The sequence below is a fragment of the Mastigoproctus giganteus genome, chromosome 13 (genome assembly GCF_048544385.1).
Source record: "Mastigoproctus giganteus isolate SK-2022 chromosome 13, ASM4854438v1, whole genome shotgun sequence".
Taxonomy (NCBI): Eukaryota; Metazoa; Arthropoda; class Arachnida; order Uropygi; family Thelyphonidae; genus Mastigoproctus; species Mastigoproctus giganteus.
Genome location: NC_143587.1, coordinates 159618076 through 159637676, shown reverse-complemented (window position 1 = coordinate 159637676; position 19601 = coordinate 159618076). Strand labels below are relative to the sequence as shown.

General features: G+C 39.3%; 1 protein-coding gene across 3 annotated transcripts in view; it reads right to left on the bottom strand.

The window, feature by feature from the left end:
- The window catches only part of LOC150076551 (ubiquitin-protein ligase E3B), a 711739-nt gene that overhangs the window by 484408 nt on the left and 207730 nt on the right, over window positions 1-19601 (bottom strand). For all 3 annotated transcript variants that reach the window (XM_090387665.1, XM_090387666.1, XM_090387667.1), the window contains 2 exons: window positions 12379-12484; window positions 3429-3549 (listed from right to left, as the gene is read on the bottom strand). In XM_090387665.1, the coding sequence (XP_090243791.1) occupies window positions 3429-3549; window positions 12379-12484 (227 nt within the window). The remainder of the gene's footprint in view (window positions 1-3428; window positions 3550-12378; window positions 12485-19601) is intronic.

The window sequence follows — 19601 nt, the reverse complement described above, 5'->3', positions numbered from 1 at the left end:
ATTGCTATATATTATGTTTATTCGTTATTTTATTTTCTGTATACTAAATTATCTACCCCTAGCCATGTGCTGTTAAGGGCTTGCTGAAATATGTAATAAATGAATATTTATTTGGCTATTTATTTATTCATAATGCAAGATACTCCATATGGGCAGTAGTAATCCAATAACACATTAATTGGGTGCCAAACTGGAGGTAGTGGCACCCAGTTAGTGATGAACAGAACCTCGTGAACCGCTATTCTGTTCCAGGTAAATTAATGGAGGCACTGGTTAAAGAAGCACTGCAGGATCATCTAGACAAGAATTCAGTTATAGCTCAGACGCAGCATGGTTTTGTTAAGGGCAGGTCTTGCCTGACCAATTTGATTGGATACTATGATGTAGTCACAAAAGAACTGGATGCAGGGAATAACTTTGATATTATATATTTGGATCTTAGAAAGGCTTTTGATACTGTTGCACATGGAAGACTGCTGCACAAATTGGAGCAGTGTGGCATTGGAGGCAAATTGCTGCTATGGATAAGGGGATGGTTGAGTGGCAGAAGACAGAGAGTGGTAATCAATGGACACTGCTCAACGTGGACTAATGTTATTAGTGGAGTTCCTCAAGGTTCAGTGTTGGGTCCGTTGTTGTTTTCGGTGTTTATGAATGATATTGATGATGGGATATCAAGTTTAATGTCCAAGTTTGCAGATGATACAAAGGTTGGCAGGGTCGTTAAGGACAATACTGACGCTATGCTGCTGCAACAGGATCTGGACAGGTTGAACAGATGGGCTGAGAGGTGGCAAATGAGGTTTAACATCGACAAATGTAAAGTGCTGCATATGGGAAACAGTAACCCCAGAGCAACGTATCAACTCTGCGGTACTACACTGACAGTGGTGGAGAATGAAAAGGACCTGGGGGTAATTGTGCAGGCAGATATGAAGTTCTCTGAGCAGTGCAGACGAGCTGCAAGAGTAGCTCATGGTGTCTTGTCAATGATATACAGGAATTTTTCTAGCAGGGATAAGGAGGTGATTATTCCCTTGTATAAGGCAATGGTTAGGCCACATCTTGAGTACTGTATACAGGTCTGGAGGCCTCATTTCAAGAAGGATGTAGAGCTGCTGGAACGGGTACAGAGAAGGGCAACAAGATTAGTAAATGGAACAAAGGGTTGCTCTTACGAAGAAAGGCTTAAGTTTTGCAAATTACAGAGTCTGGAGACTAGGCACCAGCGAGGTGATCTGATAGAGGTGTATAAGGCTTTGAATGGTTTGAGCATGCTCAATGCCAATGGGATTCTTCATCTTTCTCAGAATAATCACCTCAGAGGGCATAAATTCAAATTGAGGAAGGACGGATGTCGGATAGATGTGCGGAAATTTGCCTTTGGCCAGCGGGTGGTTGGTTGGTGGAACCGACTTCCATCACTGGTTGTTGAAGTTGATAGCCTAAACAAATTTAAAGCTCAACTGGACAGGTATTTCGAACGAACGGAGGGGTGAAATGGGAGTGGGTTTTTTTTTTTTTTTTGTTTTTTTTTGGCTGATGCTGAATAAGCTTGCTTTCTTGCATCATATGCCTCTGCTAATGCTAATGCTAATGCTATGACAGTTCATGAGGTTCTTTCAATTATATAATGGAATTCTGCCAATGGACAAGGTGCATTATAAGATAACAGTATAACATATCCTGCAATATAAGATAACAGTTAGGGTATATAGTGAATACCAGATACAGATTTGGAAACCCCATTTTAAGAAAGATGTAGTTCTATTGGAGTAGATGCAGGAAAAAGCAACAATATTGGTCAGTGGCACAAAAAGTTACTCTTACCAAGATAACTCGAGTTCTGTAAATTGCAGCATCCAGAAACTTGGCACCTCCAAGGAGACCAACCAAAAGTTTTAAGGCTTTAAATGGATTGAATAAACTAAATACTGATGGTGCCCTTTTTTGGATGATGTGCAGAAGGAGACAAATTTAAATTAGAAAATGATAGTAGCAGGATAGCTGTGTGTATGTGAGAAAATTGAAACAATCAACTTTCTCACTGCAAGTTGATGAAACAATATTCCATTGTTTCATTGTACTGGTGTTTTGGAAGTGAGAAATTTGAAGAAATTATAAGGGATGAGCAATTTTTATTATTTTTTTTATTTTAACTGATACCAAATATTTCTAGGCAAAATGATATATCTCTTTTGGGGATTACCCTGTCTTCTAATCTCTTTTGGCACAAGCACATTACAAATATTGCTTCCTCTGCATCTAAAAAACTTGGTTTTCTCTTTCGCTCTTGGCATTACTTTTCTTCCAAACAGCTGCTCACTCTGTATAAATCGCAAATCCGCCCTGCCATGGAATATTGTTCCCACATCTGGGATGGTGCTCCCAAAACCTCTCTCAGGCTTTTTCATTCCATTCAGAAGGGCAGTTAGGTTAATTAATGATTCATCTCTAACAGAGTCTCTCCACTCGCTGTCTCATAGATGTACTGTTTCTGCTGCATGCCTCTTCTACAGATACTTCCACAAGCACTGTTCTTCTGAATTGTCTTCTATAATTCTCGCTCTCTCTTTTAAAACAGACCGAACACGTGCCGCCACCAGCCAACATCCATTTACTGTCCAACTTCAAACTCAGAGAACTAACTTTTCATCTTCCTCATTTATTCATTCAACTGCCGTTTTCTGCAACAACCTTCCTTCATACATATTTCCTGAAAATTACAGTCTACAGAAGTTCAAGTCCAATATATATCTTCTTTTGTATTCTGAACAAATATCTTCTTTCATATTCTCAACCTCCAACCCAAGTGCAGTACTAAGTACTATAGGTTCTAATACCTCTCGTGTCTGGGGTTTACATAAAAAAAAAAAATAATAATAAGTTTGCTTCTTTGCATTATTTTAACACTATTTACTCATCCTGCAGGCGACCTTGCAAGGTTTCTTGAACTTTTCACAAGGAAAAAATAATGTAAAACCTAGCTTATTATGAAATATATTTAAAATGATATATATTGTGTGTGTGTGTGTGTGTGTGTGTGTGTGTGTGTGTGTGTGTGTGTGTGTGTGTGTGTGTGTGTGTGTGTGTGTGTGTGTGTGTGTGTGTTGTTGCACCACACAAAAGAAATCAAACATCTTGTAATGTGCATAATGATACCTGCAATAATGTTTACTTTTCTTTTTAGTTTCATGGCTAAATATTTTAAGGATTTAAAAAATCCTACATTTATGGACATCTAAGATTGTTAGTAACAAAACTCATATTAAGGATGGATATAAAGAGAACTCTGATAACACACACTGCTCAACATAGCTGAAATTTATCAATGAATACTAATACACTTTGAATACTAATTCTTTAATATGCAAGCCTATCAAGAACAATTTTCTGCAATACCTTTCATGAGACAATTTAACACTTACCTAAGAGACATAGGGCATAATTTCCTTCTAAAGCATTAAATAAAATGCGTGTATTCTGTTCAGTCATTAAGAGCTCTAAACAATGCTTGAATATGCCATGATTAGCAAGTATTGCCAGGCACTATAAAAAAAATTTAATTGAAAAATGAAAAAGGAGGTTAAATAATATACTTCAGAATTCCATGAATTAAAATCTATTTTCTCTTTAATTTCATTGTTTTTTTTATAGATACCATACTTTAATTTGCCCCAAATGATGCAATAAGAAATTTATAATGCTCCATAACATTCCAATAATATAATGGAAGTCATTACATTACTGGAGCAGTTATATTCTTTTGTCCTAATATTAGGAGCATTGGCTTGTTTGATATGCATTTATATTCTCTCCTTACAGCTCGCATGTAGCATGCTGTTGCAAAGGTGCAAGAGAATATGACTGCTGCTGAACAACCAGACTTTTCCACACATGCACACCTCAAAGAGGCAGAACATATACTAACTATCATATAGGAAAATTAAGCATATGAGAAAGGAAGTGGCATTTGAGGTTTAACATTGATAAATGCAAGTTACTGGATATGGGCAGCAGTAACCCCAAAATAAAATACCAATTGAGTGGTCACTTTCAATGACCTAGGGGTAATTGTACAGTCCGACATTAAGTTCTGTGAGCAGTGCAGAAAGGCTGTTAAGACAACTCATGATATTCTGTCAATGACATACAGGAATTTTGCCAGGGTCAAAAATGTGATTAACCAATTGTATCAGTTAGGCCACAACTTGAGTACTGATCTAGATATCTTATTTTAAAAAGGATGAGTATCTGTTGGAAGAGGTGAAGATGAGCAACAAGATTAATCAAAGAATGCAAAAGGGTACTCATATCATAAAAGTCATCATTTCTGAATACTGTAGCACATGGAAATTAGGCATCTGAGAGGCCTGAGTAAAGTGTTTAAAGGTTTTTTAAAAGGTTTCAACGTTGATAGCATTCTTACTCTTTCTCAAACAATATACACATGAGGCTAAACACTAAATTAGAACAGGATGGTTACAGGCCATATGTGTGAAAATTTGCTTTCAGCCAGAGGGAAGTTGATTATTGGAATAAACTTCCATCTGGTGCTGTGGTAATTTGAATAAATTTAAGGAGCATTAGATAAATTAAATATTCTCATCTATACATCCCCTGTAAATATTACGGGGGATGGATAGATGAGGTGGATAGGTCTCTCTCTCTTTCTTTTTTTCTGCAAATGTATAAGTTTTCTTCTTTGCATCTTTTTTTTCCACTACTAAAACTAATATACACTAAGTGGCCAGTTTATTAAGTATTCCAATCTAATTGCAATAGCACTTCCTTCAGTTCTAAGAAAAGCATCAAATAATAAAGCATTCCATGAAGACACTCGATTGCATCTCTCACGGTTGCACAGACTTGACAGTGGTGAAACCCTGCCACAAAAGATCATTTCATTTCATCCCATAGAAGCTCAATCAGGGGTTAACATCTAGTGACCAAGGAGGCTAATAACCTGTGGTACAGTCATCCTAGTGTTCCAAGAATCATTTCCAATCTCTCCAGATGGATAAACCACAAGCATGAAGAGATGCCCTTGGACGACAACAATGTTCTAGGCCGTGGCATTCAGATGATTCACCAATATCACGGGACTTAACGCGTGTCATTAAAAACTCGTTCAGCAACCTGGCACGAGGGATTCCATCTGATTCATGCTGCTGTCCACATGCTATGTTCCTTCCTGTGTTAGCAAGGAACAAAAAGAGGATTCACTAGATGAGGCAACTTCTTTCCACTTCTCAACTGTCCAATGTCAGTTGCTTGTTTACAGTTAACGAGAGGAAGACCGCATGTGTGCGTGCGTGCGTGCGTGCATGCATGTGTGTGTGTGTGTAATACCAATCAATTTACAAGTTGTTTGGCTTGAATAAACCTGCAATAACTCACAGGGAAACCAAACTCCCTCTCTCTGAGATTGGCTAATATAACTCTAACTGAAAAAAACCTATAAGAATTTCTTTATTCTCCAACAGGATTCAAACCGCTCAGGGCAGGCCTCAGCTACGGGGTGCGTCACAAGTGGAGGATAGCAAAATGCCCTCAGATATGGGAGTTAGCTTTGAATAAGAGGAAACCCAAATAAGCAATCCTGGACTGAAGTGACAGTGCAACCAGGATGTAGATGGGTAACTGTACGTAAGTAAGAACTACCACATCCATACGGCAGCTTAAATTTATTGCCTTCAACAGAAAAAGAAAAAAAGAAGCCCCAGAAGAATAAAATGTAATTGCCCTGAACATAACACACCCCATCTTAGTGGTGATATTTATGACAGCCACAAGCCTGATACACAATCATCAAGCAGGAGGACAACCTATATTAAACTAGGCCACACTCAACATTAAGCCACACTCAACATTACAACATTGTCAGGAAAAATTTAGGAATGTGTGGACATATTAATGTACAGAAAAATAAACATACTAGGGCTGGGTGAATCAAAATGGAAAGGAAATGGGTATAGAGAGTTAAGGGGAGGCTATTACCTCCATAGTTCTGGAGGTGATGTAGTGAGGAAGGGTGTAGCCTTCATAAAAGATCACAGATTAAAGATGTGGTTACAAAGGAACTGGATGCAAAAAAATAATTTTGATATCATATATTTGGATTTCAGGAAAGCTTTTGATACTGTTGCGCATGGAAGACTATTGTACAAATTGGAGTAGAATGGTATTAAGGGTAAGTTGCTACAATGGATAAAAGGATGGTTAAGTGGGAGAAGACAGAGGGTGGTAATCAGTGGGTGCTGCTCTTCGTGGACTAATGTTATTAGTGGAGTCCCACAGGGTTCGGTGTTGGGTCCACTGTTGTTTTGTATATTTATCAATGATATTGATGAAGGTATATCAGGCTTAGTGCCGAAGTTTGCAGATGATACAAAGGTTGGCAGGGTTGTTAATGACAGTAATAGCAGTGTGCTACTGCAACAGGATCTAGATAATTTGGGCAGATGGGGTAAGAAGTGGCAACTGAAGTTTAACCTTGACAAAAGCAAAGTACTATATATGGGTAGAAGTAACCCGAGAGACAAGTACCAACTGTGTGGTACTACACTTAAGGTGGTAGAAAATGAAAAAGACCTGTGAGTAATTGTGCAGTCAGATTTGAAGTTTTCTGAGCAATGCAGACAGGCTGCCAGGGCAGGTCATGGGGTTTTGTCAATGATATATAGAAATTTTGCTAGCAAGGAAAAGGAGGTGATTGTCCCTCTGTATAAGGCAGGTCACGTCTGTATAATGATCAGGTCACGCCTTGAGTACTGCGTACAGGTCTGGAGGCCTCGTTTTTGGAAGGATGTAGATTTTCTTGAGCGTGTACAGAGAAAGGCAACAAGATTGGTGAGGGGAATAAAGGGATCCTCTTAACAAGAGAGGCTTAAGTTCTGCAAATTGCAGTGGCTGGAGACTAGGCACCGGCATGGTGATCTGTTGAGGTGTATAAGGCCTTGAATGGGTTGAGCACGGTGAATTCTGTTGGGATCCTTCCACTTGTTCAGATTATGAACCTATGGGGGCATAAATTCAAATTAAGAATAGATGTGCGGAAATTTTCCTTTAGCCAGCGGGTGGTTAATTACTGGAACAAACTTCCATCTGTCATGGAAGTTGATAGGTTGAATAAATTTAAGAAGGAGGAACTGGACAGGCATTTGGAGGGTATGGTGTGATTTTTTTTTTTGGCTGATGCTGCATAAGCTCATACACTTGCTTTCTTGCATCACATGCCACTACTACTACAGGACGAAGGAAAGATTACTGGATGTGAATAACATCAGCAACAGACTCATGTCAATTAAACTGCAAATAAATGGCAGCAAAACATTGAAAATAGTACAATGCTACACACCACAAACAAATTGTGAAGAAATGGAAAAGTTGGAGTTTGAGGACAAATTCAAAGAGATACAGTCATCATGGGTGACCTTAATGCAAAAGTTGGATTAAAAAGACGGACTAGAAGACATCATAGGTCTGATGATGGTGAGAGACTGTTGAATTTCTATTTAGCAACAGCTTTGTCATAGGAAGCACCTGGTTCAAGAAGAGGAAGTGTCAAAAGTGACAAGATATGGATGGAATGTCAACATAAATCCCTCATTGGCTATATACTAGTGGATACGGAGTGACACAGAAGACTATGTGGATGTCAAGGTCATTCTGAGTGTCTCCCTGGGTAGTGATCACAGGTTACTTGTTGGAGTTTTAAGATTCCCTAAATTGTTTTTTTTTTTTTTTTTTTTTGGGTAGTTGTTGGCGCATCGGCTTCTGTGGTCATAATGCACTTCCAAAGGTTTTTGCAGTACTTTGATCCAAGCCTGAGGCAGGATTCAAACCTGCTACCTTTGGGTTGCCAGGCAGGCACTATACCCACCCGGCTAGCCCCGTCGGCTCCCTAAATTGAAGAGGATCACAATAACAAGAGAGAGAGAAAACTACGAATTTGGAAAATAAAAGAAAAGGAAAAATGGGCAATGTTTGAGTTGCCTGTCTTTGGAGCCTTTCAAGAAACTAAATGTCTTTTTTTTTTTTTTTTTCCGATGAGGTCTCCATACTTGAACACATTATTCCAGATGTGGCCTTATACAGTGAGATTATGACCTCCCTATTTCTACAGAATAACATTCGATAAATCATCGATGGAACACCATGATCTTTCCTGGCTGCCTATTTACACTGTTCAGAAAACTTCATATCTGCCTGTATTGTTACTATCAGATCCCTTTCCTCCTCCACTGTTTTTAATTCAACCTTACCAAGTGTATAATTTATTTGTGGGTTGCTAATCTCCAAGTATACAACCATTCCATAGCAGAAGACAATAAGCAGTACCAGTAAAACATAGCTGCCACTTCTCTGATCATTTTTGAAAGTCTGTTCAAGTCATCCTGAAGGAAGTTGAAGAATAGTCACTCATTTAACACCATGTTCCACATGAATGGATCTAGGATAGAACCTTGGTGGCAGCCTCTGGATGCATTCAAAGTGATACTGTGGAAGTTACCGTGGATGGTTAGTTTCTTGTTTGTAAAATAATCAGTTATACTTGTGGAGTGCTATGGAGCAGTATGCAATAGGGGCAGGAATGGTTGTAGAGACCTTCGGAAATAACCTTAGATTAGCATGTTTCCACTCAGGAAGACACTCCTTCATGGAGACACAATATCTTTCGATATATCCGGGGCAATAGTACACATATGTTTGATGGCTTCACCTTCAATGAAGTCCAGCCCAGGGGCTTTACCGGACTTTATTTTCTAGATGGTGCTACCAATTTCTTCCTGAGAGAAGTCATCTTCCCTGTCTGATGGGAGGTACTGCTTATTGTCTTCTGCTATGGAAACCTGTTCCGGTGTATTTTGTTCAGGACTGTCCTCAATGATAAGCTGGTCTAGTATTTTCTCTCCTGTGTCTCGCCAGTTGGTCATTTCCAATGATCCATCTTCAACAATCAAGTTGATAATGTCAGGGGTGCTCAATATTTGCCTGGCCAATTTGTGGATAAGTCCCCAAGGGTTATTATTTCCTGCATTCTGTACCAGCAGTCTCCAAGATTTTTGTTTCTGATAGTAAACAGCATTGATATATTCTTGTCTTTGCATCTTAAATTGCTCTTGGAAAGCTGCAGCTAGTTACAGCCAGCCATTTCTGTGGGCTCTTTAGATGTGTTTTCTAGTGGCCTTTAGTTGATTTTGGAGCATAGTAAGCTCTGCAGTTCACACAGAACGCTCTTAGGGTGACTTCCTTTTTTTTTCCGTAGCAGTTTGTGAAGCTTTCTGTGGTAGTTTGGTGACAAGGTTGTATTTCTGAGTAGCATTCAAGTTTGTAAAATGGTCTCATGGAATCCGTGCCAGAGACTGTTGTATGGCAGAACTGAATATTTTCCATTTCACTGTTTTAGCAATACAGTGAGAAGTGTTGCTGTGTTGCATCTGGGGATTAGACATACTACTAGAGATGAAAAAGGTAATCAATCACACTATGATCACTTGTCAACAAATAGTCATGTACTGTCCAGTCGTGGATGCATGAGCCAGGGAAGCCAAAATCAAAAGGAGTTCAAGGAATGCAGTCCATCTGCATGTTTGGTCAAATGGCAGGTATTTTCATGATGATTCAAAAATAATGCCCCATACAGATGGATTTAAGATTCACCAATCAAGCATAAAAACCATAGCCCCAATTTTAATTAAGCTTGGTTAAAATATAAAATTGCTACAATGTTTAAATGATTCTGGGAATATTTTCTAAATTATAGGTGTTAAACAATCCTACTTGTCCTTTAATTGACATACTTTATATACTGTTTCTTAACAAATTACAGATAACACATTGATTAAAAAATTCAAAAGATCATAATCTGAGATTTTATTATTAATATACATCCATAATTTTGAATTTTGTCAAATTTGATAACAAATTCTTGGACCTATTATGATTTAAGTTATAATAGGCCCAAATGTATTTTTTTAAGAAGAATGCCAAACTGAAGTCTGTTTTTTAACCTATTTATTAATTTTTGCCCTAATATAATTTAAATTATAGTAAATTTAGCCTTTTTATAATTTAAATTATAATAGGGCTAAATTTAATAAATAGGTTAAATAACAGACTTCAGTTTGGCATTCTGCTTAAAAAAATATATTGTGAATTATAATTTATATTGTACATGTCTCATAATATATAAATCAATTGGATAAACCAGATGACATAAAACTAGACTGTGTGCATGTAAAAAAGTAAAGGACACATTGTTTTTGCTCTAAGAGCAAAATCAAAATTGTACCCCATAACTTTATGGAAAGTAAGTTTTGCTATCCTTGAGGCATCCACCCACAACACTTGTTTAATGAAAAGAACCAATATTGAACAGCTCTGTCTGTATTCTGTAAACTATATCCATTTGTCCAGGACAAAAATCCAGCACAATGTGCCAGGTGTAAGCACTTGGCACATTGTGCTGGATTGCACCTTTATACGGAAGCAGAATAAATAATCCACAGCCCGCTTTTCTATTTTCAAAAACACAAAAATACTTCTGTTTTATTATATATTTTTTTATGTAGCTTTCGATTTTTTGTGCTTTCAATTTTTATTTGTATGGTCCTTCAATTTAATTTTCCAAACCTATGATTATCAGACTTCAATGAGAGGAAGAAGAAGAGCAGGGGGAAGGAAAACTGAAGGCATGCGAAATCATTAAGGTGTACAGCCTTAATGATTTCGCATACCTTCCAGTTTTCCTTCCCAAAGAGCACTTCAATAGTGTTTAATAATTTTCCAGTTTTCCAGCCTCAAAGAGCACTTCAATATTGTTTAATAATTTTAATACTGCTATTACTGGTCATAATAGAAACAAAAGTGAAAGAATTTTAAGAAAGAACATAATGACAAAAAATATGGCCGGTCTTTTTGGATTTGTTGTCAATTACCATATGGCGCATGCAAAAGGCAGGAATTTATATATCTGGTACTCGTGTGACTTGGAAAGAATGCATAGGATTGGTTGTTTGTGAACTTAATTTTATCTAGAATAGCCCTGGAAAAATTAAATTAGAAAACCAGTCCACCATACATTAGCAAAGTCAACAAGTAAGTGGTCTGGCACTAAGTGTGTTTGAATTGTCTGATATATATTTAATACACAGTTTATAGTTGTTTAATTTGACTAAAATTTAGGTGTTATCTGTTGGTGGCATGTGACCAAGATCGTGTGTGTGTGTGTGTGTGTGTGTGATGACAATTCCATTTACCCAGTTCCTGTGCACACATTTCCATGAATACAGTATCCATACATGAGCCACAGATCAGAGCATGCACATGAACCTGACCACAAGCCACAGACAGATAAATGTCCAAATTTTAATCAAATTAAACAATGACTATAAACTTATGTACTTGGAAGTACATAGTACATCTGATTTGTATTTAACTATGGCTAATGCCATAGTTAAATAAAAATCAGACGATTCAAACACACTTAATGCCAGACCACCTATTGATTTTTCCAATGTCTGATGCATTGATAAAATTAAATTTACAAACAACCATCCCTATAAGTGCTCCCGACGTTGTCTGCTCCAGCCTTATATACAAATCCCTACCTTTCACATGCACCCATATGGTACAATGAAACCAAAAAAACTGCTTCTCTTTTTAACACTGTTCTTTCTTAATTTTTTTTTTTTTATTGCTTCACTTTTTTCATTATATTATGAGTAGTAAAAGTAGTGTTAAAATTACTATAAGATGCTGAAGTTCACTTCAAGAAGGCTGTACTTCATAATGATTCTCCATACCTTTGGTTTTTATCTCCCCCCATCCCTCATATGGAAGTCTAATCAGCACACCTACAGAGGTCACTTATCTTTACAAAGAAGCCTCTAAAACTTCATAATTATCATGTGGATAATTAGAAGCATATAGCTAAAATTTCCAATAAAATTTTCTATTTTTCATAAACACTAGTTTACTCTGTACAGTTCAATGAACTCTATCTGAAATTTTTGGGACTTTTTTTTTTTTTTTTTTTTTTAATGCACAAAAACTACAGACAAACATGAAGAATTGTACATTAGCTGTAGCTTGTTTTCATAATCATATGGCTTGGTTTCCAGTTAAAAATCATACAGTGCCACTAATGCATAGTTTTATTACTACAATTTTCTCTAAATATTTTTTCAGCTTACTTTTTATAATGTAGATATATTGCCTTTAATATCAATTATCAAAAAAAAAAAAAAAATCAAATACCCAAAAGACCTTCAATCCCAACTGTTTCAGATAACTATGATTCTACTATATTTATAAACAGTAATTACTTTTTATGATTTTTTTCTAATCCAAGACATTCTGAATTTCATTTACCTCTGGTGCAGTAAGCAAAAGATGATGAATCAGGGCTGGTACAGAAAGGATATGAAGAAGAAACAAATTCAGCAGGTTATCCGAGAACTGGGATGTTGTTAGAGGTCTACAGAAAACAATATTTATTATATATATATATGCACGCACACACACACACACACAATAAAGAAATGTACATTAAACTACTATATAGTGCATAAACACTTAACTGGCTGCATAACATAATAATTAAAAATATGGATATGGATGTAAAGCTGCTTGTATAACTAATTCAGAGATATTAATGTGAAAAAACAACACTATAAGAACCACACATATGAGATCACCTTTTACTATTTCACTATTGGATACTGACCATATGTTCATACATGTACATAAGATCCAGTCACATTATTATGACCACCTACCTAGTATCCAGAATATGCACCTTTTGCAGCATGCACCGCAGCCAGCCGTGTGGGAAGGACTCAATAAGTCTGCGGAAGGTTGCTACCGGTATCTGTGACCATGCACACTGCAGTGCACCCCGGAGTTCCTGTAGGTTCCTTGGTGGAGGATCCATCATCTGATGTGTCGATCAAGGTGGTCCCATAGATTTTCAATTGGGTTAAGATCCAGGGAATTCGGTGGCCAAGGGAGTAAGCTTGAAGCCTTCATCGTGCTCCTCAAACCACTCACGAAGAATTGTGGCGACATGGCATGGTGCATTGTCTTGCTGATAGATACCATCCCCCCCAGGGAACATGGTCAACATGTACGGGTGTACCTGATTGCCGACAATCGATAGATAACCATTTGCATTCAGGAGGCCCTCCAGAGGTATCAGCGGACCCAAGCCATGCCATGAAAACATTCCCCAGACTATAACGCCACCCCCACCAGCCTGCCTTCTGCCAACAACCGTGTCCAGGTGTCTGCTCTTGGAGGTTTCACACCTAATACACCACCGTCCATCCATTCGTTGGAGCAGAAACTGTGACTCATTGGAGAAGGCCACCCATTGCCACTTTCCCAGGGTCCAGTGTCAGTATTGTTGTGCAAACTGACACCGTTGTTTGCTAAGAAATGCCATCAGCATGGGTGCTGTCACCAAGCATCTGCTCCAGACCCGAATGTGCAACAGAGTTGGCTGCACTGTCGTGTTGGAGACCTTTCTGGTGGCCCCATGGTTCATTTGGATGGCCAGCTGAGCAACAGTAGTGTGTCGATCCATCCTGACCAACCATTTTAGCCAATGTTCACCTCTGGGATAAATGGCACATGGAGCTCCACAATTGGCATGTCGGGTCATCAAAACTGTCCCATTCGTCCAGTCTTGATATATTTTCACCACTGTAGCACATGAGCATTTCACAAGGTCCGCTGTATTGGAAATGCCGGCACCCTGGCCCGATGGCCGACGATCATGCCTTTTTCCAGGACTGATAGGTCACATGCTTTGCCCATAACAGAGGCTGTTACTGTATTCATGGATGCCAAACATCAAGCCTTATATGCTTGCAGTGTGTGAACTTGACACATGCGCTGTATAATTCGCTAGGCTTGTGTGACGTCTGCATTGGGGGTGGTCATAATATTATGACTGGACTCTGTACATATGATTTTGCCTATGTACACAGGCAAAATCATACAGATCATAAAATGGGAGGTCGCAAGGAAAGCAAGTTGTGCTAAGAGCAATGAACAATCATAGGACAGCAAAATTTTCCCAGTTAACTTGGTTAATTGTGCCACATGAGCAGTTAGTCTAATAACTTTAGCATTAGCATTAGTAGAGGCATTTGATGCAAGAAAGCAAGCTTATGCAGCATCAGGCAAAAAAAAAAAAAAAAACCCACTTCCACTTCACCCCTCTGTTCGTTCAAAATACCTGTCCAGCTGAGCCTTAAACTTATTTAGGCTATCAACCTCCAACACAAGGGATGGAAGTCTGTTCCACCAACCAACCACCCGCTGGCTAAAGGCAAATTTCCGCACGTCTATCCTACATCTGTCTTTCCTCAATTTAAATTTATGCCCTCTCAGGTGATTTTTCTGAGCTAGAGGAAGAATCCCATCCGCATTGGGCATTCAAGGCTTTATACACCTCTATCAGATCACCTCGCTGGTGCCTAGTCTCCAGACACTGTAATTTGCAAAACTTAAGCCTTTCTTCGTAAGAGCACCCCTTTGTTCCATTCACTAATCTTGTTGCCCTTCTCTGTACTCGTTCCAGCAGCTCTACATCCTTCTTGAAATGAGGCCTCCAGACCTGTATACAGTACTCTAGGTGTGGCCTGACCATCGCCTTATACAATGGAATAATCACCTCCTTATCCCTGCTGGAAAAATTCCTGTATATCATTGACAATACTCCATGAGCTAGTCTTGCAGCCCGTCTGCACTGCTCAGAGAACTTCATATCTGCCTGCACAACCACCCCCAAGTCCCTTTCATTCTCTACCACTGTCAGTTTAGTACCACAAAGTTGATACGTTGCTCTGGGGTTGCTGTTTCCCATGTGTAGTACTTTACATTTGTCAATGTTAAACTTCATTTGCCACCTCTCAGCCCATCTGCTCAACCTTTCCAGATCCTGTTGCAGCAGCATAGTGTCAGTAGTGTCCTTGACAACCCTTCCAACCTTTGTATCGTCTGCAAACTTGGACATTAAGCCCGATATACCATCATCAATATCATTTATAAATACAGAAAACAATAATGGACCCAACACTGAGCCCTGAGGGACTCCACTAATAACAGCAGTCCACGATGAGCAGTGTCCATTGATTACCACTCTCTGTCTTCTCCCCCTCAACCACCCCTTTATCCATAGCAGCAATTTGCCTCCAATGTCACACTGCTCCAATTTGTGTAGCAGTCTTCCATGTGCAACAGTATCAAAAGCCTTTCTAAGATCCAAGTATATAATATCAAAGTTATTCCCTGCATCCAGTTCTTTTGTGACTGCATCATAGTATCCAATCAAGTTGGTCAGGCAAGACTTCCCCTTAACAAAACCATGCTGTGTCTGAGCTATAACTAAAGTCTTGTCTAAATGATCCTGCAGTGCTTCTTTAACCAGTGCCTCCATTAATTTTCCTGGAACAGAAGTTAAGCTCACAGGTCTATAATTAGTTGTGTCAGCCTTTGATCCTCCTTTGTGAATTGAGGTCACATTTGCACATTTCCAGTCTATGGGTACCTCCCCTGAGTCCAAGGAAGCTCTCATAATTATGGCTAAGGGTTTGCTTACTTCCTTTGCTGCCTCCTTTAGTATAACTGGATAGATCCCATCCACCCCGGGTGCCTTTCTTGTGTTTATCTTCAACAGTTTCTCCTCCACTTTACTCCCAGTTATTTCAAGATTCTGTAGCTTACTGCTAGAGTTGAATACACCTCTGGCATTCCCCTCGCTGAATAACTCCTCATGTGTGAATGTCGATGCAAAATATTCATTTAGTTTGTTAGCTACCTGAGCAGGATCATCAACACTTGACCCATCAATATCAAGTGGACCAATCTGATTCATCCCCTTCCTTCTAGAGTTTACATAAGTAAAGAACTCTTTGCTGTTTTTCTTTGCATCCCTTGCCAAGGATTTCTCGTAATCCGCCTTCGCCTGCCTAACCTCCTTTGTAACTTGGTTGCATAACAACTTGTATCTATCATAGTCTTCTGTGTCATGTGTTAATTTGTATGTATCCCATGCATTTTTCTTCTCTGCCATATGCCTCATTAGTTCATCTGACACCCATTTTGGCCTAAACCTTGAACAATATTTCTTAGTTGGTATGTAAAGCCTAGTAGCTTCCAAGATAAGTTCTTTGAATGCTTCCCATTTTGAATTTGCTGTTGGTAACATCATCAGTTGGTCCCACTATATAGAATTTAAATACTGTCTCAGTCCATCGTAGTCGCCTTTACGGAAGCAATAACCCTTCCCTTTACCCCTAATGGTAGTTACCTCTTTGAGTAAATCCCACTTCAGCACACTGTGATCACTGCCACCTAGTGGTTCATTTATCTGCAGATTCTTAATGCATGAAGAATCACTGCTGATAATCAAATCAAGAGTATTACTCCCTCTAGTTGCCTCCCAAACATGCTGATGTAGAAAATAATCATCCAATAAATCCACAAAAGCCCTGCTAGTGTGTGAGTAACCAGCCCCCAAATTCCAGTCAATATCTGGGAAATTAAAATCTCCCATTATAAGACACTCTGATTTACTGGCCCACTCTATTTCCCTGTACAGTTCCTTATTATACTCATCAGTCATTAGGCCTATAGCACACTCCTACTCTCAATTTTGATCTCCCAATGTTTATGTCACACCAAACTGACTCCAGACTGCACTGTCCAGCGATGTCGACTGGCTTCACTTCCTTGGTTTTTATGTGTTTCTTAACTAATAGCATAACCCCTCCCCCCTTCCTATCCTGTCTATAGACGTTGTACTCCCCAAATTGCAGTTCTGCATCCCTTATATCTGTGTGACACCACGTCTCTGATATCCCAACAATATCTGCCTTCGATGTTTTGAGCAATACCTCAAATTCATCAAATTTATTTACTAAACTCCTAGCATTGGTGTACACGCAAGTATACCTGCACCTGTTTCTATTCTTAGCTACCCTAACACAACCCATGTGTTGACTTGTACCGCAATGGCTCCCAGCAGTCTCTGAAATACCATGCATCTTGTTTTTCAGGCTTCTGCTCATTCTAATAGAAGCAGTGCAAGAATCTCTTTCACCTCTGCCAGTGGCTACTGTCAATCTATTGGTCTTTGTCTCCCCCCAAGCTAGCAGTTTTCCGACCCACCTAACACTGCCTTGATAGCATCAGCAAATATTCTTGCACCCTTTCTATTTAAGTGTATCCCATCCCTGTAGAAGCAATCTCTCCTGTTAACAAGTACAGTCCAGGCTGAAAAAAATTCTACCCCTTGAGCATTGCACAATCTTTCCAGGGCCGAATTGATCGACAAGGCTCTCATCATATACTCCCTCCTATCGTGTCTGGGCAGAATTGCAGACACTTTCAAATTCAACCCTAATTCTCGGCTTTTGTTCAACAGTGACCTGTACTTGTTAAGTAATTCTGCCGGTCTCCTACTCTTAATATTATTAGTGCCAACGTGTACAACTATATCACCTTTTGTGCCCTTAAAAGATGATATTCGCTCTACAACGTCATCAACCTTTGCCCCTGACAGACATACCTTGGTCCTGTTCCACCTATCTTTTTTACAAAGCATGTTCCCCGTTTCCCTGACAATAGAGTCACCAACAACTACTAGTTCCTTCGGGACCAGCGCATTCTGCCTTAGGGGTTGTCTCTGTGTCACGCGATGTTTATATGGGGTCGGCATTTCCGTCCTTAATTCTTTTCCTCCATTCCTCCCTATCCTGGGCTTCCTCTCTCCATCCTCTGTCTTTTAAATCCTCTGCCACCTTGTCCTTCCATCTCAGCTTAGGTCTCCCCCTCTTCCTCTTCCCTATCACCTCCAATTTTTCACACCTCTTCCCCACATACTCCTCACTTCTTCGTTCCACATGTCCAAGCCACCTCAACCTAAATTCCTGCTTTTTTTTTACTCAGAGGCCCCACCTTAACCATACCTCTGATGTAGTCATTTCTTATCCTGTCCTTCCTCGTCATGCCACACATCCATCTTAGCATCCTCATCTCCGCCACTTCCATCTTCTCCTGGGCCCTTGTAATCGCCCATGTCTCAGCACCGTACATCAATGCGGATCTAACCACAGTTTTATACACTCTTCCCTTCATTCTACAATTTACTTTCTTATCACACAGCACCCCACTCATCTTTCTCCAGTTCAACCATCCACATTGCACTCTATGCTGTATTTCTGTACTCAATCCTCCATCCCTCACAACGTTCGATCCCTGTAGAAGCAATCTCTCCTGTTAACAAGTACAGTTCAGGCTGAAAAATATTCTACCCCTTGAGCCTTGCACAATCTTTCCAGGGCCGAATTGATTGACAAGGCTCTCATCATATACTCCCTCCTATCATGTCTGGGCAGAATTGCAGACACTTTCAAATTCAACCCTAATTCTCGGCTTTTGTTCAACAGTGATCTGTACTTGTTAAGTAATTCTGCCGGTCTCCTACTCTTAATATTATTAGTGCCAACGTGTACAACTATATCACCTTTTGTGCCCTTAAAAGATGATATTCGCTCTACAACGTCATCAACCTTTGCCCCTAGCAGACATACCCTGGTCCTGTTCCACTGGACTTGCTAGCTTGGGGGATACAAGGCCTAATAGATTAACAGTAGCCACTGGCAGAGGTGAAAGTGATTCTTGCACTGCTTCTATTGGAATGAGCAACAGCCTGGAAAACAAAATGCAGGGTATTTCAGAGACTGCTGGGAGTCATTCAGGTACAAGTAAACACATGGATTGTGTTAGGTTAGTTAAGAGGAGGAACAGGTGCATGCATACTTGCATATACACCAATGTTAGGAGTTTGGTAAATAAATTTGATGAATTTCAGGTATTGCTCAAAACATCAAAGGCAGATATTGTTGGGATATCAGAGACGTAGTGTCACACAGATATAAGGAATGCAGAACTGGAATTTGGGGAGTACAATGTGTACAGGAAGGATAGACAGGATAGGAAGGGGGGAGGGATAATTCTATTAGTTAAGATACACATAAAATCCAAGGAAGTGAAGCCACTCGACATCGCTTGGGAGATCAAAATTGAGAGAGTAGGAGTGTGTTATAGGCCTAATGACTATAATAAGAAATTTATAGAGTGGGCCAGTAAATCACAGACTCTTACAATGGGGGATTTTAATATCCCAGATATTAACTGGAATTTGTTGGTTGGTCACTCACACACTGGCAAGGCTTTTGTGGATTTATTCGATGATTATTTTCTACATTAGCATGTTCAGGAGGCATTTAGAGGGAGTAATACTCTTGATCTGATTATCAGTAGTGATTCTTCATGCATTAAGAATCTGTAGATAAAAGAACCACTATGTGGCAGTGATCACAGTGTTCTGAAGTGGATTTATGCTAAGAGGTAACTACCATCAGGGGTAAAGGGAAGGGTTTGTTTTTGTTGTCGGAAAGGCAACTACGGTGGTCTGAGACAGTATTTAATTTCTATACGGTGGGACAAACTGATGATGTTACCAACAGCAAATTTAAAATGGGAAGTATTCAAAGAATTTATTTATCTTGGTAGCTACTAGG